Source organism: Pleurodeles waltl, chromosome 1_2, assembly GCF_031143425.1.
Source record: "Pleurodeles waltl isolate 20211129_DDA chromosome 1_2, aPleWal1.hap1.20221129, whole genome shotgun sequence".
Classification (NCBI taxonomy): domain Eukaryota; kingdom Metazoa; phylum Chordata; class Amphibia; order Caudata; family Salamandridae; genus Pleurodeles; species Pleurodeles waltl.
Genome location: NC_090437.1, coordinates 653876810 through 653903752, shown reverse-complemented (window position 1 = coordinate 653903752; position 26943 = coordinate 653876810). Strand labels below are relative to the sequence as shown.

The following is a 26943-nucleotide window of genomic DNA, read 5'->3' as shown; positions in this document are numbered from 1 at the left end:
TTATAAGTCCCTAGTAGAGTGCACTATATGTGCCCAGGGCCTGTAGATTAAATGCTACTAGTGGGCCTGCAGCACTGGTTGTGCCACCCACTTTACTAGCCCCTTTACCTTGTCTCAGGCCTGCCATTGTAAGGCCTGTGTGTGCAGTTTCACTGTCACTTCAACTTTTCATTTAAAAGTACTTGCCAAGCCTAAAACTCCAATTTGTCTACATATAAGTCACCCCTAATGTGTGCCCTAGGTAACCCCTAGAGCAGGGTGCTGTGAGGGTAAAAGGCAGGACATGTACCTGTGTAGATTACATGTCCTGGTAGTGTAAAACTGCTAAATTCGTTTTTACACTACTGTGAGGCCTGCTCCCTTCATAGGCTAGCATTGGGGCTGCCCTCATACATGGTTGAAGTGGTAGCTGCTGATCTGAAAGGAGTAGGAAGGTCATATTTAGTATGGCCAGAATGGTAATACAAAATCCTGCTGACTGGTGAAGTTGGATTTAATATTACTATTTTAGAAATGCCACTTTTAGATAGTGAGCATTTCTCTGCACTTAAACCTTTCTGTGCCTTACAATCCACGTCTGGCTGGGTTTAGTTCACAGCTCCTTGTGCATTCACTCAGACACACCCCAAACACAGGGTACTCAGCCTCACTTGCATACATCTGCATTTTGAATGGGTCTTCCTGGGCTGGGAGGGTGGAGGGCCTGCTCTCACACAAAGGACTACCACACCCCCTACTGGGACCCTGGCAGACAGGATTGAACTGAAAGGGAACCTGGTGCACTTCTAAGCCACTCTTTGAAGTCTCCCCCACTTCAAAGGCACATTTGGGTATAAAAATAGGGCCTCTGCCCTACCACCTCAGACACTTCCTGGAGAAGAAACCTGAACCACAAACTGCACCCTGACAAGAAGAACTGCCTGGCTGCCTAAAGGACTCACCTGACTGCTTTCAACAGAGGACTGTAGCCTGTTGCCCTGCTGTCTTTCTGCTCTCTTGCTTTGCTGCAGAAGTGCTCTCCAAGGGCTTGGATTGAGCTTTCCTCCTGTTCTCTGAGGTCTCAGGACCAAAAAGACTTCTCTCTTGCAACTGGACTCCTTATGCGGGGAAACATTCGACACACAGCTTGTGCTGAGGTGAAACATTCACCGCTCGCCGAACTGGGATGCCGCCGCTAGACTTCGCAAGGAAAAGATCGACGCAGCACCTGCGGTGCGACCGGAACTTCGACGCACGGCCCACCAGATCGACTCACAGCCAACCTGGGATGACGACGCCCGACTCCCAGAGGGGAAATAGACGCAGCACCTGCCGCGAGGGAGTAATTTCCCCGCATCGCCCACCGGAACGACGCAGAGCTTGCCAACAAGCCCAGGATTCCACGCACAGACCCCGGGCGCCTGAAAAACCCACAACCCGAAGAGGAGGCCCATCTGCAGCGCCAGAAATCGACGCAACGTCTTTCCCACGTGGAAAATAGTGACGCAAGTCCATGTGTGAAGGGGCGAAACCGACGCACACACCATTTTCCACACATCTCCTCCTCTGCGGCCCCTTGCGGAGATTTTTCACTCAAACCAGGTAATTTGTGCTTGAAAGAGACTTTGGGGGTTATTACAACTTTGGAGGAGGTGTTAATCCGTCCCAAAAGTGACAGTAAAGTGACGGATATACCACCAGCCATATTACGAGTCCATTATATCCTATGGAACTCATAATACGGCTGGTGGTATATCCGTCACATTTGGGACGGATTAACACCTCCTCCAAAGTTGTAATAACCCCCCTTGTTTGCTTTTAAAAGACTTAAGACACTTTATATCACTTTCCACTGATATCATTACATTTTTTATTGCATCTTTTTTTTCGTTTTGACCTGCAAACATCCAGATAAATATTATATATTTTTCTAAACACTGTGTGGTGTATTTTTGTGGTGCTATATTGTGATATTGTATGATTTATTGCACAAATACTTTACACATTGCCTTCTAAGCTAAGCCTGACTGCTCAGTGCCAAGCTAACAGAGGATGGGTACAGGATAATTTGGATTGTGTGTGACTTACCCTGACTAGAATGAGGGTCCTTGCTTGGACAGGGGGTAACCTGATTGCCAACCAAAGACCCCATTTCTAACAGTCATCCACTCAAAACTCTTTGGTACGGTCAAGGTAGAACACCAACGCTCTTTTTGAGTCTAAGCCATGGAGTCTTCGATGGAGGTGGGGGTGCAGAAAAAAATAGGCAAGGGGATGAAATGGCCTACATGAAAGGGCGTAACCACCTTAGGGAGTAATGAAGCCTTACTGTGAGGTACCACTTTGTCAGAATAGATGGTGAGGTATTCGAGGCTTAGATGATAATGCCTGCAGCTCACTCACCCTGTGGGCAGATGTAATGGCCACAAGGAAAGCTGTTTTTAAGGTCAAGAGCATGAGAGTATAATTATGTAGTGGCTCAAACGAGGACATATGAGGAAAGTCAGCACTAAATTCAAGTCCCATTGGGACATGATAAATGGGGAGGGAGGAAACATATGGGTAAGACCCCCAAGGAACCCGTTAACAATAGGAGACTTAAACAAAGAGGGTTGATCAGGTAATTTCAGAAATAGAAGATAGATAACCTTTGAGAGTGCCCAAAGCAGAGCCCTGCTGGACCAAAGAAAGTATAAAGAGAAGGACCTCGAAAAGAGGGGCAGCTGGGGGGGGGGGGGTCAACAGACTTATCTGTACACCATGCCACAAATTTATGCCAATGACAGGCATACACCGCTTTGGTGGAGGGACGCCTGGCTGCCAAGGTATGTTACAGACTTTGGGTGGAAGGCCGAAATCTGTTAACTGCCGCCACTCAACCTCCATGCAAGAAGGTGGAGACTGGACAAGTTTGGGTGGAAAACCCTCCCCTGCTGTTGTGACAGAAGATCCTCCCGAAGGGGCTGTCTGATCGGAGGTCTGATGGCCATCACTTGGGCCTGGTCGTTCTTGGGAAATCTGGGCAGAAGTGGTATGGGCGGAAAGGTGTATAGGAGACCTGAGCTCCACTGGAGATGAAACGCATCGGCAAGCAAGTGCCACCTTGGAAACACAACTGTTGAGATTGCAAGTTCTCTTCAGAGCCGAAGAGATCTAACCAAGGCTCTTCCCACTGCTGAAAGAGATCTTGCAACACCGGATGGAGACACCATTCAAAATCTACCAGACATTGTTGGCTGATTTTGTCTGCTCTGGTGCTCAGAGAACTTGCTAGGTGTTGAACCACAAGGGAAATGCACTGGCATTTCAGTCATATCAAGAGGCGCATAGCCTCCTGACAAAGGGTTCACAACCCCATCCCGCTCTGTTTGTTGCAGTACCACATGGCAGTGGTATTGTCTGTGAACACTTACACTACTTTCCCTTTGAGAGAGGGAAGAAATGCTTTCAATGCCTGTTTGATCACAGGGAGCTGCAATAGGTTGATGTGGAGTCCGAACTCCGACTGAAACCAGATGCCTCTGCTATTCGCATCTCCCAGGTGGGTGCCCATCCCAGGAGTGATGCATCTGTCATTACTGTCAGATCTGGTTGGGAAAGAGGGGAGGGATATGGCTCTGACTCAATTGCAATTTGTTAACAAACACTGAAGATCTTGTGCAGTTCCCTCCAAGATCTGGACCATGTTGGAAGGATTCCACTGATGCTGGGCCCACTGGAGCTTCAGGTCTACATTCTGTTGGAAACACTGGCCATCTGGCATGTGTTGTCAACAGAATGTTGGAGCCATGAGGCCCAGCAGTATCAGGGTCATTCTCACCAAAATCCAGGATAGAGGCTGAAACATTGGTATTATAGCCTGAATATCCTGGACTTGCCAATCAGGAGGATAAGCCTGAAACTGCACTGTGTCCTATCATCTAACAGGGCGTCAGTTGTGACTTTGGCAAGTTGATAGTGAACTCCAGGGAATGCAGGAACTCTGATGTACTCTGGAGGTGGGAGACAACAGACTGGGGTGAGCCCGCCTTCAACAGCTAGTTGCTGAGGCAGGTGGGAGACTGAAACCCCTGACCTGCACAGATGAGCTGCAACAACCCCATCACCTTAGTGAACACCAAGGGGCACTGGTAAGGCTGAAGGGGAGCACAGTAAACTGAAAATGCTCGTGGCCTACTGTGAACCACAAGTAACATCTGGGGGCATGCAGGACGGGGATGTGAAAATAAGTGTACTGCAAGTCCAATGGTACCATCCAGTATACTGGGTCCAGGGAAGATAAGACCTGAGCCAGAGTGAGTATTTTGAGCTTCTCCTTTTTGAGATAGAGATTGAGGAACTGAAGGTCTAGAATAGGGTGCAGGCCCTTGTCCTTTTTGGACACCGGAAAATAGGGGGAATAACAACCAAAACCTACTTCTGGCACAGAGACTCTTCTCTATGGCTCCTTTGGCCAAGAGCCGTTAACTCCTCGCAGAAAAACGCCAGATCCTCCATCATCCGATCATAGGATGGTGGCATGGTTGTAGGGGTAGTTATGAAGGGGAGGGAGTAGCCCCTTCGGAATATTTGTAATAGCGATGTACTGCCAGCGGGGCAGGTGATGGTAAATCCTGCCTCCAACTGGTCCCTGGTGGGGGAACTGTCAAACTAGGAAGGTTTAAAGGTCACTGTGGAGGAGGAGGAATGGTTTGGCTGGACCTCTGGCTTCCTGATCCACGAGGACAGTGAATCTCACGTCCCCGGCCATGCAGAGGCTTGGCATCATGCGCAGAACGGTGGCTTGAGGGGAACGGACATGATGAGATGCCTCGTCCATGGCCACAAAAGGGGCAAAAAGCAAACTGGAGGGGGTAAGTGGCAGCTGCTAGGCCCAAGGACCTGGCCGTAGCATGAGCATCTTTGAAGCACACAAGCGCCAAGTCTGCTTTGTCTCCTAAGAGAGCGGTGCCATCAAAGGACATATCCTAATGGTGGATTGGACAGCCCCCAAAAAGCCAGACGTCCTCAAGCAGGCATGGCACTTCCAGGCCACCATTGATGCAAACACTCTGCCTAGTGAGTCGGTCATGTCCAGCCCACATCTGATTGTGAACTTAGCTTCACCTTTCCCATCAGTGACAGCTTCAGAGAGAATGGCCCGGGCCTCCTCTAGGACCTGTGGCAGCACTTGAGAAACTGTGTATCATAACATATTGGTATAACTGCTTAAAAGGCATGCTGTGTTCATGGACTGCAATGCCAGGCTGGAGGAAGAGAACATTTTCTTCCCAAGTTGGTCAAGCCTCTTTGATTCCCTATCTGGGGGTGCAGAAGGGAATGTGCCCTGGGACGTAGCGGCTTGGATAATCAAGCTCTCAGGGGTGGAGTGTTGCATCAAGAATGCTATGTCATTAGGAGCAGGTCTATGGCGGCGGGTGATTGACCTGTTCAGAGGAGCGCGGCAGTGTTATCATAGATGAGTTGGTTTTTCCATTTGGTTGGTCCCGTTTCCATCGGTCAAGCAGCCGCGGCCCCGCTTTGCTAAATAGGAGACAAGTTTCCTTGTTTTTCTTCTACTAGAATCGAAGAGACGATGTTGTACATCATTAAGGATTCAATGCCCTGATGAAGATGGCTGTGAGTAAGATGTATTGACTCTGACGTGTAAGTCCACCGAAAACGTGCTTCGGCAAGTTTGATGGCACACGTGTCAAGTTTGATGGCATACGTGTGAATGGAGCTACATCAATTGAAATTAACTATATCTTACAAATGAACTATATCTTATGGATTCACTGGATGGAGTTCTGTCAGTAAATATTTGAATGGATACTATCAGCACCGATTTGTATGACACCTATTCTGACATATGTCTAAGAGACTTTTTTGAGCGAACTATTGAAAACCATTTGGAGATCACCCATATTCCATTCAGTTACGAGTTGGATATACAGCATGCATAAATATTTGTGATGCAAATGTTTTTGATGTAATGTTGTGTATTTATATGTTGTATATGTTGTTGTGTATGGTGAGTTGTCTCTGGTCTTGTCTGTCTTTATCGTTTCAAGATGATTTGGGGAGGGGGGTGTGTTTCATTTAAAGCTTGATTAAAATATTGTATATTATTTTGAATATATATGTAGATTGAGAATGAATGTGGATTGTTATTAAAGAAGAAAGAAGTTTTCTACATCTAATATTTCAGTCTCTGTCCTCGTGGATTGAGCTGACTCTCTGAATGTTTAGGAGAGTGATATACTGTTTACTTTTTGTACTTTTCCCTGAATCTCTCTCCTCATTTGGTCAGGGACCCTGTCTACTACTTGGTCCTGTTCAGAGGAGCCCCTGTGCTAGGTTTGGACCAGGTAACCAGTAAGACATCTGTAAGGGCTTCTTTAAAGGGCAAATGGGGTTTAGAGGAGGAAGACCCAAGCTAATGCACCTCTGTCAGTAGGTTAATCCTGACTGCCACAAAAAGTAGCTTGAGATCGACGACCTCGGCTGCTCTTCGCACCACCATTGAATAGGACACTCCTCTGTATTCACGGAAGGAGAAGAAAACATGCCAGAGTCAGGTGAAGTGTCGAGACCACTGGCTTTACCCAGGTCCATCTGCCAGTCCTCAGATTCCTGTAGCTTGGATTCTAAAGAGTCCAGCGACCCCTCCCACAGGAGAAAGGATCAGGAGCTGACATAGGGGGCAAAGCCCCTGCCGAACTCAGCATTATACAACGCTGGCCTGGCTCTATTTTGGAGTTGGCAATAAGGATGAAGTCGATGCCACCCAGTGGACACTGGCAGGGCCAGGAGCATCGATGTCAGAACTGGAGTCGAGGTGGTATGACCGATACTGGTTCGAATCCGGGAACAGATCCATGGGTGACCTCTGGTGCTGAGGAACCCAATGGGGGCCCCTGATGACTCTGCCGGACCGGAAGATGCTCCTGCCCAAATATGCAGCGCATGGCTGCATAAAATTCCCTCAGTTGGGCAGAGGTCACACCGGCTGCTGGAAACTCAGGGAATCTCAGAGCCGACCCAGACGCAGGCTCCAAAGACAGAGACCTAGAATGCAGACACTCCCTTGTCCCTTGTCGGCCGACAGACGGGGAGAAGTTGAAGATCACTTGCTCTTTTTTAACTTCTTCTTGTGCCCATTTCAGTAATGAGAAAGAAGGAATTATGGTTTCAGTTATTGCCAGGTCTCAAGTTATTCACAGAACAGGACAGCACTCCCCTTGTTTTCAAATGTTTATATGTGTTTGGTATTTCCATAGCACAGACCTAGCAAAGAGTCAGTGGGGGGGGGGGCTATACATGGTTAATGACAACCATAAAGTCAATGAATAAGAGGAAGCTGATTTGCAGACAGTTAATGCATTGTGATATTGTGTTCTTCAAAGAGGTCAGTCTTCAATCCCACACCCTCCCAGAATATGGAGGCCTCCTTGATGATGATAAAGGACACCACAGACCTGCTTGTGGTGATACCATGTTCCAAATCTGATACATATATCATTCCCATCACTGACTTCCAAGAGGCCCTCAGCATGTTCTCATTATTATCGCACAGATACTGCAGACCATTGAAATAGAAAGATTATGAACTGTACCCTCCATTGCAAGAGAGAGTGAGGCAAACTGGCAATCAAAGGTTTGCTTTTGCAGCACATAATGGCAAAGATGAGGGTGCATATAATCCAATTAGTCCAAAAGTATGTTTGTACCAGTGCGTGCCCGGAATGGTATTGGTACCTGAAAAAAGTGTGGCAACATGTCCAGCAACCCAAGAACAATTCTCTACTGATGACCGAATAATCCAGAAACACCTGTGTCTAGAGATAAGGCAAAACTTTTGCTAAACATTTTATGATGAACTTTGAAATTAGTGTGAAAATATGAACTACATCGACCAGCATGCAAAGGGGTAATGGCACATAGATGTGAGGCAGTGTGCTCCTACCCCCCTTTACTGTTTAAAAAGGCTCCCTCAAGCCTACAAGCTTACGTGCTTTGGAGCTCTTGCGTGCCCGGAGTGGTATTGGTACCTGAAGAAATTTGTGACAGCATGTCCAGCAACCCCAGAATAATTCTCTACTGATGTCGGAATAATCCAGAAACACATGTGTCTAGAGATAAGGCAATGGCTGCACCAATTTTGGTAAACATTTTTTGATGAACTTTGAAATTAGCGTGAAAATATGTACTACATTGACCAGCATGCAAAGGGGTAATGGCGCATGGATGTGAGGCAGTGTGCTCCTACTCCCTTTTACTGTTTGTACCAGTGTATGCCTGATTTAGATAAGGACTGTGCATGCCAGTGATAAGCCTGCCACTGCAAATGCTGAGTATATTTAGCAACAGTGTTGATGTTTATAATTTGCACAGCCACCAGAGCCTTTGTCTGTAAGCATCATTCAGCAATATGCATAATGAGCATTGGCAAAGGAACAGCCTTATTGGAATAGGGCCATGCACCTATAAAAAGGAGGATATTCAGTCTTCTGAATGTGTTTCCGCTGTAAGAGGAGATCGTTTTTTGGTACTACAGAAGGAGCCTTGTAGCCCATGTGCAACAATGATCACAGCTCCCCGAAGGACAACCAGTACAATCCAGCTCTGGCGAAAAGATTAAAAGAAAGGTATAGCAAAAAAAACATGACTAAGCAAAAGGCATACACGAAATTTCCACATTAAGCCACACACATAGCAGAGTGTTATCACAACCTTAAAATAATATAATATGAGAAACTTCACTTTATACATGTTAATGTCAGGTCAGGTTTTTCCACCTATGAATGTTGCAAAAGACTAAATGATCCACTAGCTTAGGCTCTCTTGTTAAACAGGCACATAAAGTTGACAACTGCAAGTGTCTCAGGATAATACAGTTTCGCATGCCTGGCACATTAGATTGTGTCCAGTATGGATAGTTCTAAACAGAGTCACAGATGAAAGACTGGATGGGGGCAAGATTTTATGAAGATTTGGTGCTGCATAAATCACAGATATCGATAACAGAAATTCATCTCAAGAGCAGCAAGACTACAGAATACTCATGAGGTCGCACACAGGAAAATAAATAAAGCACGTGTGGATGGGGCAATCATTTTCAGCAAAAGAGTACGCTTTTGAGCACTTAATGCATTCATGCATACCCATCACGCCTCAGGTCCCTGGACCAACGAGAGATTTAGGGCTCTTTACTTACTGACTGAAATAGAAATGCTATAAATGAGTTCTGCATTCCTACTTTTGAGGAAATAGGAAGGATGGGGGTGAACGTTAGCTGTACATTAGCACTTAACCCCACTTCTTTACTTTCCTACGAGTATGACGGTAACTCTGAAGGAAGTATAACATTTTTTTCCTCCCGATTGCAACAAGCACGAAAAACTGATATTCCCTTCGGAAGCCCCGTTCATTTCCGTGAGGCTAACTTTGTATTGATTTTCTGTATCTAACCAAGTTCCTATTCTTTGTTGTCATATTACTTTTTTTTCAATTAGAACGTGCTGTGGAGCGATTCTGCCTCAGCAGTCCTCTTGGGTAACCCATATGTTTTCTTTATTCTCTGTACGCTGGGATTCCCCTTTCCAGTCAGACTGAAATAGTGGAGGCCTGGCATCTCCATTCAGTGTCTACCTTGTGCCACAAAGCCGAGGGGTCCACTAGGTGCCACCTGCAATGTGTGCTAGTCTTAAGGCCTCTCTCTTATATCACAAACCTCCCTTTGTATTTTTTTTGGTAACACTCTTTAGTCACGTTTTTCTGGATGAGAAATTGCTTTATTAAAACTCTCGGAAGTTTGAAGTCGGTTGCTTTAGGTGAGCGAAAGTTAGTAGATCTAGCATCACATAGGATGATTATTAGTAAGATAGGACAAAGTTGTTGTCCCAACTGCCTACCTTAGGTAGTTATAAATTTTAGGCATTTATCAATTTTCTTTCCATTTTTAGCACATCAGAGAACCTCTCTTCCGACTTTTTTAAAGATTTTGTTTTGAGGGAAAGGGAGCCATTTCATCAAGAATAGTCAAGGTGGTATTGCTGTAGTGGGATGCTGTCTTCTGTTACTGTTATCTTTAATACACCGATGCAAAGCTACTTTTGAGTCCAGTATTTTAAACAATTAGGTTTTTGATTATCTAGAACCAGGGCGTTTCTGCCTTGGGCTCACCCCTGCTCACCCCTGTTAGTCAGGTTTGCTTTTATATTAAAAAAAATGTTTGTAGGCTGTGGGACCAGCTACTTCTGAGGATTATTACTATTAGTACTTAACTTTTACAATGTGTGGGGCGAGTATTTACTTCCTGTCTGTAACTGAGCAGACATCAAAGAGTTCTGTAAATGTCCAGGTTGTTATAGACACTTCAACTCTGCCAACTGCAAAACGCATCTCAAATGGTACAATGTTTCTTCACAACTGTTAACAAACAGACAGCTTTTAAACACCCATTTTGTGTCTTCATCTGGCAGGCAATTTGCCTCGAATAGGTTCAGTCTGCGTTCTTTCTACTCCAATACCTTCCACTTCCTTGAGTGCTGTCTTTCCCCCTGCCGCTTTCTGCACCAGACAGTCTCTGCATTAGGATCTGTCCTCTTCGAGAATGCGGCAAGATCTCGTTAGCTCCCAGGTTTCTAAGAGTCGAAAAGATTTCCGTTGTTTCTACCAATAACAGAGGAAAGCTTCTACTGCATAATCCAGTGCACAGTAAAGATCCCAGAGGTTTCAGCTTTTTCCTTGAACCTCTTCAGCCGTTATACATGCACAAGCGATACCTTCACCAAGTCCACGTCCACACTGACCAGTTACAGGATGTTTGTCTGCGCCTTTCGTGATGACCTCTTTATAGGATCGGATTAACAGGAGGAGAAAGGCACAGTTTCACTCTTGTGAGACACGACCAGAACACTACAAAGAGTGTTTTTTCAAACGTGTCTGTGTCAATGCACTCCAGAAATTTCAGATCACCATGGGGTGCAGCTCTCCGTTTGATGAGGGTCTTTTTTCTCCTAGGGTGAAGGTCCATGGACTATATCCTCAAATTAGCCAATAATGATGTACTTTTCTGGCTTTCCTCTATGAACAACGTGTCTTTATTTTCATATACATGCACAGTTTATGTACAGATATTCATTTGAGAATTACTGTAGAGCTTTAGGGTCAGCTGGCAGAGCCTTATTTTAGGCTGTCAAGACCTGCAAGACTCTCACAAGGACAGGCTTAGCCAGTAACCACGTGGTTCACTTTATTTCATACTAAAATACTGAAAATTAAATCATGTTTAGGACTATGCCTCAGAGACTGCATTCTCACCAAAAATAAATCTACAAAGAATGTGTTTGTACTGCAAATCCCAATAAAAAAATGTTCCATGTATTTAGTATAGAAGCATGTGCCTTCGCCTATGCTCATATAAATAAATACAACTTTAATATTTTTCATTCATGAAACAAGCCCCTGTGTGTGGCACTCTTTAAGAATATGGGCTACTGTGGACCATTGGGTAGGAAAATTATTCTATGTGACATCATATGTATAGGACGCAGGATGCGCCATGTACTAAAACTATGAATGGTCAATGACAATTCTGTTGACAAATTCAAATAAACTTATTTTATGAAATAAAAATAAATGAGACAATAGCTAATAGGTTATAGATTTTAAGGGCATCTTCGTTTTAACACTTTTGCTGTATGCAGACTATTCGAAAATAGGTGCTTCGGTGGCATACCTTTTTTTATGTCATAGGATGCAACAATTTTAGATTGAGGTTTTTGCCTAAATCAGTGAAACAATTAACGTTTATGTACCACCTGGACTCACATTTGCTTTATTTGGTTCCTCCCTTTCAGTAGACAAGATTACTAAATATTCCCAATGGTTTATTTCAATGTGACTGCAGTAGCATGCTCGCTGATTTTGCAACATTTGTACAAAGAACAAGTTGACCAAGTTTGACCTATCCTAAACCATATCCTACGAACAGAGAAAACAGACACAGAATTTGACAAGTCAGCGAAGTAAAGGAACAATTCAGAGACAAGCAAATTGTGGCCCAAGACTCACTCTGACGCCCTTTCAAAACATGTTTGCATCATAGTCTGAAAACCACTCTTCATAGCTAAACCCAACAACGATCTAATCACCATTTCAGAAGCAATTGGGAGCAAAGCCCTCTATAAAGCCGTCGAAAAATGCATCAACCTAAAACATCACCGTAACATACTATACAGAAAAAATCAAGCAAGTGAAAAAGAATGTCAATAATGTCAAAGCACTTAGATGTTTCTTCACATACCTCTACCCTTTGTACTAATGGAAGCAGATATATAGTACCTTTTCTAGGCAGTAACTGTTCCAGATCTCTCAAATATCCTCCTGGAGGCCACCCATCATACATCCTAAAATCCCTTACAAATGATACCCTTGAATCCAAACCTAACCATAGAAAACACTTCCCTTTTCAATGAGTTTGCAAACCATCATTCACAACCGGTCAGATATTCCCAATACCCAGAAAGCACACATTGGACCCAGATGACCTGAACAACTACCCCTCCCATCCCCTGGGACAATACTCATAAATGCACTAGTCATAGAGCTCCAGGCCCACCTTAACAGCCATTAGAATGAAATGTCATGGTAAACAGGTTACAGGTCACAAAATAACATCAATACTAGGGTTTTATATTAGCAGCCGCCTCTTACAATCACATAAAACCAGGAAAATGCACTAAACATGCTGTGTAAGTGGCAGTGATAAAGTCAATCTCTTATATAGTGGAACAACTCACCATCGCCCCCGGTCCTTGCATCAATAGAAGCCAATTCCCCAACAGACTGGAACTACAAAACTGCAACAGACACAGGGCCGGCTTTAGCGCTGGTGGCGCCCGGTGCGACAGTCTTTTTTGGCATCCCCCACTCCATGACTACCTCTTCGGATTCACTCATTACCACCGGAAAATGTTCCCTCATCTCCCCATAGCCTCCCTTTCACATACATTCATTTGTTTTAAAGGACTTGTAAAGGCTGGCTTTACTAATCCACTCAGCTATCCACATAAAATATAGTTCTGTTCTTTGCAGCGGGCATATTAACCAGCTATGCTACTTTAAAGCGAGTTAGAGCTGCCTAGACAAAACTCCCATCTCTCTACCTAGCAGGAACATTAATCACAATAGTTATCTTGACATTTTAATTGTTTCCTGAAGGCTGGACGCACAAGGAAAGTTTCAGCAAGTGCTTTTAATTCGCAAGTTTCGTAGGTTATTGCTAAACACAGCGCCCCCCAATCCAGGTCAGCACTCGGTGCAGCTGCAAAGCTTGCACCACCCTAAAGCCGGCCATGACCAGACAGACTAGAAGATAAGCTATCCCACCACAATGTACAAACTCAAGGCCCTCCAAATAAGACAGTTCCCTTTGCTGTTAGGATACTGTGCTGACCGCACATGTATGGTTCCCCACAGCCTTTTGTCTCCCAAATGCCCTTGTAAACACTTTTTTGACTGAACTTGTCATCAGTATTCTGGTAAGTCATGTGTGCTGCAGTCTAACAGCTTTGCAAAGCTAGAAACACGCTAAATGCCTCAAGTAAAATTTAAAAGTAATTGCCAGTGGGATCTTCCACTACAGTTATCATGAAACACACAATACTAATTGATTCGGCTAATATGTCATATATATTCTGACTTACTTAATGAACCACATCATATAATTTAGAACTTATTTATGAACACGAAAAATCGTAAGTCTGCTTAACACCCACATCTTCAAATGGGGACAGACAATCCTGTACTATCTAGTCAGTCCCCCGTAAAACAGTGTTGTACTAAACATAACATTGACAGGCTAATACATACGTATCTTACTGTATTGCATATAATTCAAGTAAATGTAATTCTTTTTATATGGGAATAAATGTGAAGATCTTCCTACCGCTTGACTGAAGACGGCATCTCTCCTTTGCATAAGCACCATACATTGTGGTAATCCACACGCAAGTTCTTGAAGCACAACAAAAATCATGGACTTCTTAGCTCTGACCACCACTTCTTGCACACACTCCTTGAGTGTGGCTATCACAGGTTGCAGCTGCTCACTCCAGTCTCCTAGAATAATATACAAGCACATCATAACTAGAGTTACCAGATGTTATGAGGTGGAAAGATGGCATTTTCAATAATCACAACATTGAAAAATCTATATTTGAGAGTCACAGTGTATTAGAGGGTTTGTGTTTTTTATTCTTCACCAAACGTATCTACACAGAATGAACTCTTGATTTGGTAAAGCTCTGTGTCTTTCAATGTAATTCAACAAAACTATTGCAAATACCACAAATCACACCTCACCACTCCTATTGATGCCATATGGGTAGCCTCTAAAACTACTCCTTGCCATTGCGGAACTCAGGGTCAGAACCTTTTCACCCATAGGAAAAGTGAGTAGTGTCCACCCCGCCAGCGCTGGGTGGGTGTGGAAATTGATAGTGAGAATAACAGGTAGAAGGAACTTTTAATCCAAGTTGAAGTCCCTTATCATATGGTTCCCACCACAGAATACCACCATTGCATTAGAAAGCCAAGGAATTCAATCCCATGGTGAGCGAGGTCAGGCATAAACAATGCTGAGCTAAAGAACACATACTGCATCACAGACAAACTTTCTGAAGCAAGGGGGTACAGCTCTGTCCATTAAGGGGTTATTAAGATCTGGAATGAGTAATCTTTCATTTGGTGTTAGGCAACTCTGGCTATTTTTAGTAAATCGTGAAATCACTTCTTGTTAAGAAAAAATATATTGGTTAGACTTTTCTGCCACAGTCCAGTGTTTAAGGTCCTATGCGTAATCTTTTCAATGTCCAGTCACACACCCGAAGACAATTCTAATTACCACAGTAACTCACATATACAACAGCGTTTGACTTACCCTTGCTTATACCTGAGCCCACTGCATGCCACAAGGATGATTCACTGCCTTATTGCAGCATATGTGAAGGCTACATCTGACTTGGCTTGAAACACTGGTGTTGTATGTTTCAAAATCTCGAACTTCCAACGCAAGTGATGTTGATTTTACTTCTGCTTTATAATTCTGCGTTGCTTAATTCAGCCTCGACCCCAGATGCAGCAAGACAAACTGCAGATTCTAAAACAAATTGTGTGCCAGTAGCATCCAAACACTATGTTTTATGTAATTGTGTTTTTCGGACAAAGAATGTAGTTTTAAATTTCTTGGATGTTGTAGGGAATAGCACCCATTTTCAAAGTCACTGTGGCCAAGAAAGCAAATTTATACATTTGTCGCTTGTGACAGTGTAAATGTTTATCAATTCAGACTGCAGAAGATTTGGGTGAATAGTTTATGTGTTCCTTTTACTCTCACCTTCACAATAATAGCAATATTGACTTAAAAGTGTGTAGGAAAGTGCCATCCTTCTTGGCATGTTACCCTCATCTTTACCTGTATGTCAGTATTTTTTGTCTGTCTCACTGGGATCCTGCTGGTCAGGACCCCTGTGCTCATAATTTATGTCCTAATGTGTGTGGTGTATATAGTGTTTGACTGTGTCACTGAGACTCTGCTAATCAGAACCTCAGTGCTTATGCTCTCTCTGCTTTTAAATTTGTCACAATAGGCTAGTGACTTCATTTACCAATTTCAATTGACACACTGGACCCCCCCCTTATAAGTCCCTAGTATATGGTACCTAGGTACCCAGGGCATTGGGGTTCAAGGAGATCCTTATGGGCTGCAGCATTTCTTTTGCCACCCATAAGGAGCTGAGACAAACCCTTCCACAGGTCTGCCATTGCAGCCTGCGTGAAATAGTGCACACACTATTTCACAGCCATTTTCACCGCACTTAAGTAACTTATAAGTCACCTATATTTCTAACTTGCTGAAGGTTAGGTGCAAAGTTACTAAGTGTGAGGGCACCCTTGCACTAGCAAAGGTGCCCCCATATAGTTCAGGTCCATTTCCCGGGACTTTGTGAGTGTGGGGACGCCATTACACACGTGCACTACATATAGGTCAATACCTATATGTAGCTTCACAATTGTAACTCCAAATAAGGCCATGTAAGGTGTCTAAGATCATGGAATTGACCCCCATTCCAAATCTGGTATTGGGGAGCCAAGTCCATGCATCCTGGGGGCTCCACTATGGACCCCCAATACTGCCAAACCAGCTCTCTGAGACTTGCAATGCAGCTACAGCTGCTGCCACCTCACAGACAGGGTTCTGCCCTCGTAGGGTCCGAGCAGCTCAGTCCAAGGAAGGCAGAACAAAGCATTTCCTTTAGGAGGATGGTGTTACACCCTCTCCCTTTGGAAATAGGTGTAACAGGCTGGGGAAGGGGAAGCCTCCTCCAAGCCGCTGGAAATGCTTTGAAGGGTACAAATGGTACCCTTCTTGCATAAGCCAGTCTACACCCGTTCAGGGACCCCCAGTCCTTGCTCTGGCGCGAAACTGGACAAAGGAATGGGGAGTGACCACTCTCCTGTCTATCACCACCCTAGGGGTGGTGCCCAGAGCTCCTCCAGTGTGTCCCAGACTTCAGCCATCTTGCTTTGCAAGGGTTGGAGGCACTCTGGAGGCCTCTGTGTGGCCAGTACCAGCAGGTAACGTCAGAGACCCTCCTGATAGGTCCTTACCTGATAAGGTAGCCAATCCCCCCTCTCAGGGCTATTTAGGGTCTCTCCTGTGGGTTCTCTTCAGGTTCTACTTGCAAGTTTCTAGCAGGAATCCTCTGCAACTACTACCTTATCCTCTGACCTCAGATCAACCGCAGCCTGCTCCAGGAACGGCTGTAACAAAATATCCGGAAGGGATACTTTTCCTCTGAAACTTCAACTCTGGCCAGTAACTACAACAGTTTCACAGTGTGCACGCTTTAAGGACTCCCTGTCTTCACCCTGCACCAGAAGGACCGAAGAAATCTCCGGTGGGGTGACGGAGTCACTCCCCTGCTCATGCAGGCACATTCTAAGTGGACGACCGGTTCTCTTGGACTCCTCTCCTGGTGACGAGTGTGCTCATTGGAACACAGAGGGTGGACCCCATCGACACAGACGGTCCTGAGGTCCTGCTGTCCCAATTTGGAGGAGGTAAGACCTTGCCTTCCACCAGAACGACAGTACCCCTGTGCACCGCATCTTCTTCACCTCCTGAGGCCTCTGTGCACTATTTGCAATATTCCTTTGTGCACAGCCTGGCCCACGTCCCCAGCACACTATCCTGCGACGCTCAACTCTCTGAGTTGTTCTCCGGCGGTGTGGGACTGTCCTTTGTAGTGCTGCACCAACCACATTTTGCACCTCCTTTGTCCCCATGTCCTGGGACTCCCGTGGGTGCTATCTGGTGTCCTGAGGGCTCTCTGAAGTGCTGAGAGCCCCCTCTTCCTCCCCAGGTCCCTCCTAGGTCCAGATAGCGCCTAGTTGACGCAAAACTCTACTTTGCCGCAACCAAGGCATGTTGGAGGAATCCAGTGCCAAAACTCGCCTGTATCCAGCTTCACAATGTGGGACATCCAGTGCATCACACAGGAACCCGCTGACATCTTCCTTGGGTGTATTTCTGCAGTCTTTGTCCAACCAGAGACTCTTCTTTTGCACCCTCTTCTGGGTTGGCAGGGGCTCCTGTCCTTCCTGGAACTTCTTTCGACTTCTGGACTTGGTCTCCTTCCTTTGCAGGTCTTCAGGTCCAGGAGTCCACCATTTGTTGTTTGCAGACTTGGTTGATTCTTGCAATAACTCTAATCACGACTTGTTGTGTGTCCTAAGGAAACTTGCAGTACTTTACTCCTGCTTTTCTGGGCTCCGGGGTGGGGTTATTTACATGCCTTTACTGTATTCTTACTCTCCCAGCAATTCTGCACACACACTACACTTGTCTAGGGGGGAATTCGTGATTCACATTCCACTTTCTTAGTATATGGTTTGTGTTGCCCCTAGACCTATTTTCTACAATTTCATTCTATAGCATTTCCTATTGTTTGCACTATCCAATGTCTAATTACTTACCTTATTTTGGTGTCCAGTGTATATATTGTGTATAATACTTACCTCCACAAGGAGTATTTCCTGTAAGATATTTTGGTACTGTCTCACCCAAATAAACTACCTTTATTTTTGGTAGCACTGAGTATTGTCTTTACTTTTGTATAAGTACTGTGTAACTCTAAGTGATATTGCAGGAGCTCTGCATGTCTCCTAGTTCAGCCTAAGCTGCTCTGCTATAGCTACCTCTATTAGCCTAAGCTGCTAGAACACTACTACATTTCACTAATAAGGGATAACTGCCAAGGTACACACTACAAACCAGGCCATCCTCCTACAGTAAGTGCCTCACTGTTCCAGTGCCAGAGCTGTGAAGTCACTCCACTGAGGATTTCAGGCTTACTGCCTGAACCTAAGATTCTAGATATGTGTATTCAGATAAAGGAGCACACAAACTGTAGATATTTTAGGGTGCACCATAGTGAAAGATGATTGTCCGGCATAGTGTCAACAACTCCCCCGCAACCTAAGCGACTATCTCCCTTTTAGGACATTTTTAAGAATAAGGCAGAATTACTCAGACATACATAGCTATAAAACACAAGCTATTGGTCTGGCCAATAAAACTAAGGCCAGAAGATATCCATCAGAAGTAGTTGATAAAGCTATGAAGCGTGCACACAATAATAACAGGGACCCTGTTCTAGATCATGTTCTACTAAAAAGGACAGAGGACCGCCTTATTTGCATCACTACATACAATATTGCATCTGACAAGATAAGCAAGGTCATCAATAAGAACTTGAGAATTTTGAACAGTGGCCCTCTGTATCTATCAAAACTCATGTTTTCACACAAAGGGGCAAAAGTTTGAGAGACTCACTAGTACATACTAACTCCCTGAAACAAGTTAGGAGCATTTTAAATAATAAAATGTATTGCAGTTAACTTGTAGAAATAAATGAGTAGGCCTCAGACGAAAAGCTGCATTTTAAAAGCAAGTGAGAGCAGTAGGCTTTCATAGATATCAATGCTAAGTTAAAAAGACTGTGGAATGAATTTTCTTTTCTTTTACCCTGACCTAGGCCAGAAATGTGGTGTGTTAATCTTTCAGTGATGCAAATGTGCTGAGAAAGACAATTCAATAGATATTATTATACTTCAACCTTCCCATATGCATAGTGTTCATATATAATACTGTATTAAAATGTCTAGTTCAATTTCCGTGGAATGTTTCATATGAACAATAAGGTTGTTAATTTAGATGGGTGAGAAACCCATTACCTAATGTTGTAATGTAGAGGCTTAACCATGAATTGGTTTTGTCTTGTGCAGTAAGTGAACAGTGGGAAACATACCTCAACTAGCCACATGTGCCAATAGAGTTTCTTGTTAGAAGTTTAATGTTTGCGAGTCATTGTCTTTAAAGTGGTTGGACAGTGGAAGCTTTCCTGTTCCCATGATGACACCACTGCCTGATTCGACGAGCTACTGTGGACTGAAACTAATTGTTGTGAACTATTGATATGAGAAACCATAAAAATGTGTGTACCTTGAGTAGGCTGTTTGGACTCTGAGATCCTGCTTAGACCCTTTCCAGACTCTCACTGGGATCTATTCTGACCAAGACTTTTTTCTGATGCTTCTCATATTCATTCTGAAAGACCCTTTATTTCTCTGCCTGAACCTATGCTGCTCTGAGACTCTACTGAGATTCTTGAACATCTCTGTTTTGTGATTTGAGAATTATTTGCTAGAAGCTTCCTGCTTTCACATCTCAGATTTAAAGCTTTTTATGAGTTCTCACTAATGCTTTTCACTCAATCTCCAAAGCTAGAATAGCGTTTTCTCCTTTATGAAGCACGCTTTATGCACTTGCTCTGATATTAATGATTTATATTGATTAACAGTTGATTAATATTTTGATGCTGAATAATAAAGATTTACTTACTAAAAGATTTTAAATAAAGTTTAGACACTCACACCAACTCTCAACATTGACTCTCGAAAGACTGAAATTGAAACTGCTATGATTAGCTGATTTTGATTTGTAGCTCCTGGGTACTTTAATCTACAACAAAGGTCAGTCACCCGAGCCCAGCTGAGAAAGTGGGGACTTTAAGTTCAGATGAGTTTTACGCTTTCTGCTGTGAACCAAATATTTATTTAAAGTCCCTGTTCCCTCACAATGGTGTCATGGCATTTAAATTTGTCCATTAGAATTATCTGAGCAACTTGTTGGTGAAACAAAATGAACAGATCTAATAGAAGCACAAGGTTCAATCAAAATACTTGAAACCAGAATATTTCCCTTTTTCCCTTTAAGGTATACAGATCCATTGAGGATGGCCCAGGGGGGACAAAGCTTTAACAACCTTTTAGTTTAGTTGACATTTAAAGGGGAGTCCGTCAATTCAGTGGAGCTTCTGTGATCAAAGCTATTCATCCTGTGCAGCTAGGAGGCTGATTTCCTCAGACATGACAAACAATGACACTGCCATTGCTTCCTTGTGGCTTTATTACCTTCCACCGGTTTATTGCACTACAATAACATTGCCTTTCTTGAGTTCAACCAGTATAGCACAAAAGAATCAAATGACTGCAGAGACAACACTGTGCTCTGAGCTGTATTATCCTCTGTCTACTCTGCTAATGAATAAGTCAGTGAGCGCTGAGTGATTATGCACCTCTGCCCATCAGAGGGACTAGGTGCACAGGACTAAGGTGCAGTGTAGATATAAGAGTTCAACTTATCAGCACACAACAACTGCAAATAAATATTTGTTCATAAATAATATTGCAAAACCAAGTGAACCAATGCATAAGCTTGCTAAGTTGCTAAAACATTCGTGTTTTTTAATAACCGTACTTTTTAATGAAAGAACTTTACCGTTGGTGTGCAGATTTGCTTTGGTAATTGATACAAACTCCAAATTTATGCAGTGCATTCATTCTCACTAGTGTGAAAAAGTGCCTGTTTCTCCCAAGAACAGTTACTCCTAGTAGATGCACATCGATTTTCTGGGCTCAAACAATTCTTGTCGAGCAAAAACCAACAAGGAGTTAAAAACCTTTGAAAAACACCCACATTTATTGTACGTCCCCCTTCTATTGATATGAGGGTATTCAAAGCCTGGAATTGACTTCAGAGAAAAAAGGTGACACCCCCATCCCGACTCCCTCCCCTACACCCCCCACCACCCCTGCCACCCCCCAAAGGTGGCAGGACCCCCCCCCCCGACCCCTAACATCACATAACTCACACACACCCACAGGCACCACCAACACACACACGCACACACCCCGACGTACACCCACATTCAAACATACATGCACAGATCCATACAGAAATACCCACAGACATATACGCACTCATTCCCAAACACGCAACACCCCCACATGCACGCACTCACACACACCCTCTACATACTCAGACACACACCCCCATGCACGCACACAACACCCCCCCACCCCCTCCCCTAACGGATGATCGACTTACCTGGTCCGTCGATCCTCCGGGAGGGGACGGGAGCCATGGGGGCAGCTCCGCCGACACCACACCGCCAACAGAACACCGCCACGGCGAATCACAGGACGTGATTCACTGGGCGGTGTTCTGTTGGCGTGGCGGTGGAGGTGGAGCAACCTCCACTTCCCCGCCTCCCGCCAGCATGGCTGTTGGCGGCTCTCCGTCCGAAAAAGGACGGAGAGCTGCCAGCGGTCATAATAGGCTGAGCGGCAAACCGCCTGCACTGGCGGTCTTCCGCACGGCGGTCTTTGAAAAAGACCGCCGAGGTCAAAATGACCCCCTAAGTCTTTTCGTGGCTATTTGGGGTAGTTCACACTTAGGCCCCTATAACTTTTTGTCCACAAAAGGTATCCATGCCAAATTTGCACTCTTTTTTCAACATGCTGCTGGGGCTTTTAAAGTTACCCAGGGTTGGAATTTTACTGGGGCATAACCCATTTTTCCTATTTTTTGTGTTTTTAACCTTCCTCCAGTTAGTGATAGAAATGGGTGTGAAACCAATGCTGGATCTCGGAAATCTATACATTTCTGAAAAGTAGAGACAGTTCTGAATCCAAAGTGTCATTTGTTTAGATCCTTCAAGGTTTGCCTAAGTAACAGTTGAAATAAAAAAATAATGAAATTGAGTTGAAAAAAAGGCAGACATTTGTATCTCCGTTTTCATTTGTAACTTCTAAGTATGGCAGATTTTTCATTGCAATATATACTGTTACGTCCGCTGGACCCTTCGTGTTGCAGGGATATATATGGCTTGTTGGTTCACCAAGAACCCTAGGTACCCAGAGCCAATAACTGAGGCATACCTTGCAATGGTTTTTCATTGTGTACAGGGTATACAGTAATTCATTTGGTAAAATATGAAGAGTGAAAAGGTACCATGGAAAACTATGCATTTTCAAAATGGGCCCAAGATATGGAGTTTAGAAGCAGTGGGTATTTGCACATCTCTTAATTTGGGGTTACTCTTAATAGCATGTGAAATAGAGGGCACTTCTCAAAATTATTTATTTCTTACAAACTGTCTTACATTTGGAAGATGTAAATGCAGAGAAAGATAATTGGTAATAATAATCTACTATTCTGTGTCTGATAAAAATGGTACCTCACTTGTGTGGGTAGGCCTAGTGCCTGCGACAAAAAGTGGCCCACAAATTCAACATGGACACATCACATTTTTCCATGCAAAACTGACCTGTGTTTTGCAAAGTGGGTAGCTGTGGTTTTTGGGCCTTACTTCAGCTGGTACCTAGGGAAACCAAGCAAACATACATTTATGAAATCTAGACACCCAGGGGAATCCAGGATAGGGTGACTTGTGTGGCTCTGTTACCCAGAATCACTTGCAAGCCTCAATATTTGTCTAAAAAAACACATGTTCCTCTCATTTCTGTGATGGAAAGTTCTGGAATCTGACAGGAGCCACACATTTCTGACCATCCAGCGTTCCCCTCGGTCTCCTGATAAAAATGATACTTCACTTGTGTAGGTGGGCCAAGTGCTTGCGACAGGGAAGGGCCAAAAACTTGTAGGAATTGAGGGGGGACCAAAGCGGGTCCAAAAGGCCAGGTTTGTTTTTTAGATGTGTTTAGGCTGACTCTACTTTGGGCACCCAGATATTGGGGCAGAGTTTTTATCAGTACAGGTGGGGCAATGCTGGGTGGTAGGAATTTTGTAGATGCTTCCATCAGAGAAATGTAGGGAAAATGTGTGATTTCAGGCAAAGTTGGAAGTTTTCAGGACGCTATGGGTAAGAAAATGGTGTGGCGTGCATGTGAAGCACACCACCCTGGAATCACCCCAGATGTTTAGATGGGGACCCACAGAAAGACTGTGCTGATTAATTCTTTTTGGAGGGGTAGGGGCATTGCCCATTCCGGGGAGCCCCAGCCCCTAGATGAATAAAAATAAATCTCTGGTGTCTAGTGGGTTTTTTGCCCCCTCCCCCTGGGGGCAAACTTGGGACTATTGCTCCATTTGCCCCTTGGGGCATGGGGCAGAAAGACTGTTCTGAGTTTTTGGGGAGGGAGTGGGGATATTGCAAATCCCATTGTGGCCAACCCCCACCCCTAGATGAATGAAAAAAATGCCTGGTTCCTAGTGGACTTTCTGCTCCCCCACAGGGGTGGAGATCATGGACTACTGATCCCATCTGTCCCATGGGGGGGGTGACAAAAAGACTGTGCTGCTTTTTGGGAGAGGTGGGGGCATTACAATGCCAATTTAGGCCAGCCCCCATCCCTAGATGTATATAAATTAGTAAATCCCTGGTTTCTAGTGAGCTTTCTGCCCCCTTCCCCCCATAGGAGCAGATCTGGGGCTCCTGCCCCCATCTTCCCCTCAGGGGGAGGCAGAAAGACTGAATATGCCCCAAATACTCAGGGGGAGCAAAAGCCCTTGCCCAAGGGGCCTCTCCCCCTACCTGGTGCCTAGCGGTTGGATCCCTGCTTAGGGATCGCACTCCAACTGCTCCAGCTTTTACAGAGATAAGGGTTTTCATTGTTGTAATAAAGCCTGGTTTTATAACAGATAGTCACCTTCAAAGCATTCATGTTTTAGACACTCAAATATTCAGATAACTGTACTTGTAGCTTCTGTATTACCTCAGTCCTAGAATTGTTAAGCTATGGACTTGGGTTATTAGCCTGGGAAGGATGATGTAAAACATGGGTAAAGAAACACACAAACTAATCACCTTTCACAATGGTAAACTGTTAGATCTGACATCCTTGGCGTGATTTTCCACCTGACTTTTTGTCTCCTGTTTTGCTGTCTTCATGGTTGCTGGCCTTAGGACCCTGTGCACTTTACAGCTAAACTGCTTTAAAACCTAGTAGAACTGGCATATAACTAACTGGCATATTCAATTTACTTGTAGGTCCCTAGTAGATGGGCACTACCTGTGCCCAGGGCCTGTACATTAAATGCTACAAATGGGCCTGCAGCACTGATTGTGCCCTTTAAGCATGTCTTAGGTCTGCCATTGCAGCCTGTGTGTGCAGTTTAAACTGCCATTTCAACCTGGCAAAATGAAAGTTTTGCCTGCCCCAAACATTCCTTTTTATTACAGTTAGATCACTCCTATGGTAGGCCCTGGATAGCCAAGAATACAAGGTGCAGTGTATTTAAAAAAGGCATATACTTTTTAGGTTTAAATGTCCTGGGAGTGAAAACACTTACATTTGTTTTTCATTACTGCAAGGCCTACCTCTCCCATTGGATAACATTGGAGCCACCTTATTACATTTAATAAGCTCTAACTTCCAAATGGCAACTGGAAACCAGTTCACGTTTGGTCTCTTTCGAAGTGAAAGAGACCAAACATGAATATTGATGCATTCCTTTATTCTCTGACAGACTTTTGATTTTTTTCAGTTGGTACACTTGATCAACCCCCGTTCAAGGCCTAACTAACATTTATGTGGTAACATGTCCTCTCATGTCACCAACGGCAGAGTTTGGCCGTGACTAAAGATGTGGCCAGCCATCTGCGATTGTGAGATGTCATAATAAGGAGATCAGAGACATCATGTAGCAGGGTTGGGGAGTTAGGGATCAGCTATAACAGTACCATGCACCTATATCCTGTCCCAGACTTGTATCCAATAGGGCATGATGGTGGGACAGGACCACCTCTCCAAACAGCTCCAAAAAAGGTTATGATGTAGGAGCTTCACCCTGTAGTGCTTCCAGGGAGTCCCGTGCTAATCCTGTAGAATTTTGATGTAAAGCAATTTCATCCTAGTGTCTCTAAGGGTCAAACACACTTAGTGAATCTCATTATGCCTTAAACTCCTTTAAGGTCAATTCTGTCCCACTGTCTGTCACAACCTCCTCTGGTACACCTTCCCTAGAAAATAAGTTGCCTAACATCCATTTGCACAGCCTCTTGATGGAATTTACAAACCTGAATCCCAGTCAATAAGAATAGTAATCCACAACAACCACTCCAAATTTAGGTATCTCTCTTTTTACATTCATAGGGCCAATGACAGCTAACCCTAGATTCATTCACGCCTTGTCCAGAGTCAGAGCCCAAGCCCATTGGACTCAGAACAGTGGCCTGGGATTTACTGCTTCCTGCGCAAGACATACTACCTCTTACAAAATGCCCTACAATCCTATCCAAACTAGGACACCAATAAAGTTCCCTCTACCTTTTGTTTCTGGCTCTCGTCCCAACATGACCCTAAAGAGCAAAAGCAACAAATCTAATACAAATTTTCTCTGGTACAACTAGCAAGTCAACATCTTAGATATCAATCTCATATAGATAATTCAATAGCCACATGATGGTAGGATATCACACCCTCGTCCATTTTCTCGGATGTAGGCCACGCTTCACACACATGCTCCATAATGTCCATGATCACTGTATCTTCCTCAAGGGTACTATCCCAAAAACCTTTAGTTATTGCTTCATCTATTGACTTAATCAAGGAATACAAGATAACCTTATCCTGAATCCTCTTCATCATCTCGTCACCAGCATCACTAGGTCACAAATGAGGCAAATAATCTGCTGATATGTTGCACATTCTTGGAACATACATGTAGCTTATAAGTAAACTCTTTTAATTTATGCTGCCATTCGACTAGCCTAGAGAAAGCCTTACTCATCATCTTAGTAGTGAAAAAATATATTAGAAGTTTATCATTTCTAATGGTAAACTCTGAACAGATAACCTGTAAAATGTTTCATGCACCACTAACACACTAATGCTTCTTGCTCTGTAGCAGAATATATGGCTTCAGCCCACTTTACACTCAGAGAACAGAAAGTTACTTCCCCATCCTTTCCTTTCTTATTTTGCAGTGATAAGGTTCCTAAGCCAGATTCTAAGCCAGATTCCCTCACAGGGCAGACAAGCACACACTTTCTGCAGTAACACTTGTTCCAGGGTACTGGATCCACAGCAATTTCCAAAGTATTTTATTTGATCAAAATAAACACTACTCACCCTTGGCTACCTAAATTACACCTATGGTAGAATTCCTGTTATATGTCAATGTGGCATCAAAATTTCTCATAACATCAATGGGATTCCCCCCATAATCAACAGGTTTTACACTAGGTTCTCTTATGTGATTTTGCTAAATTACTTCAATCCTTCAGATCCATCCAAAGTGAATGGGGATCCTGAATCTGCTATCTTGTTGACATATATGTCTCACACCGCAACTGAACAGTGCGACCTGCTACACCAAGCCTTGTTTAACTCAAGTACTTTACCATATTTTTCACCAGCATCCACATCACTATTATACTTACATAGAAAGGTATCTTTATCACTCATACTAGAATCTGCATGTAACTTCTCTGCAGTTTTTACAGAATTCATTGATTTCCAATGCTTAGATGTACTAGACTTGCAAGCTTTAGCAAAATGAGCCTTGCATGTGCATTTATTACAGCTAGAGTCTATAACTGGAAA

The 26943-nt window shown here is 44.0% G+C and overlaps 1 protein-coding gene across 3 annotated transcripts in view; it reads right to left on the bottom strand.

The window, feature by feature from the left end:
• INPP4B (inositol polyphosphate-4-phosphatase type II B) overlaps positions 1 to 26943 on the bottom strand; it is a 2522842-nt gene that overhangs the window by 278135 nt on the left and 2217764 nt on the right. For all 3 annotated transcript variants that reach the window (XM_069242568.1, XM_069242569.1, XM_069242570.1), the window contains one exon: positions 13916 to 14088. In XM_069242568.1, the coding sequence (XP_069098669.1) occupies positions 13916 to 14088 (173 nt within the window). The remainder of the gene's footprint in view (positions 1 to 13915; positions 14089 to 26943) is intronic.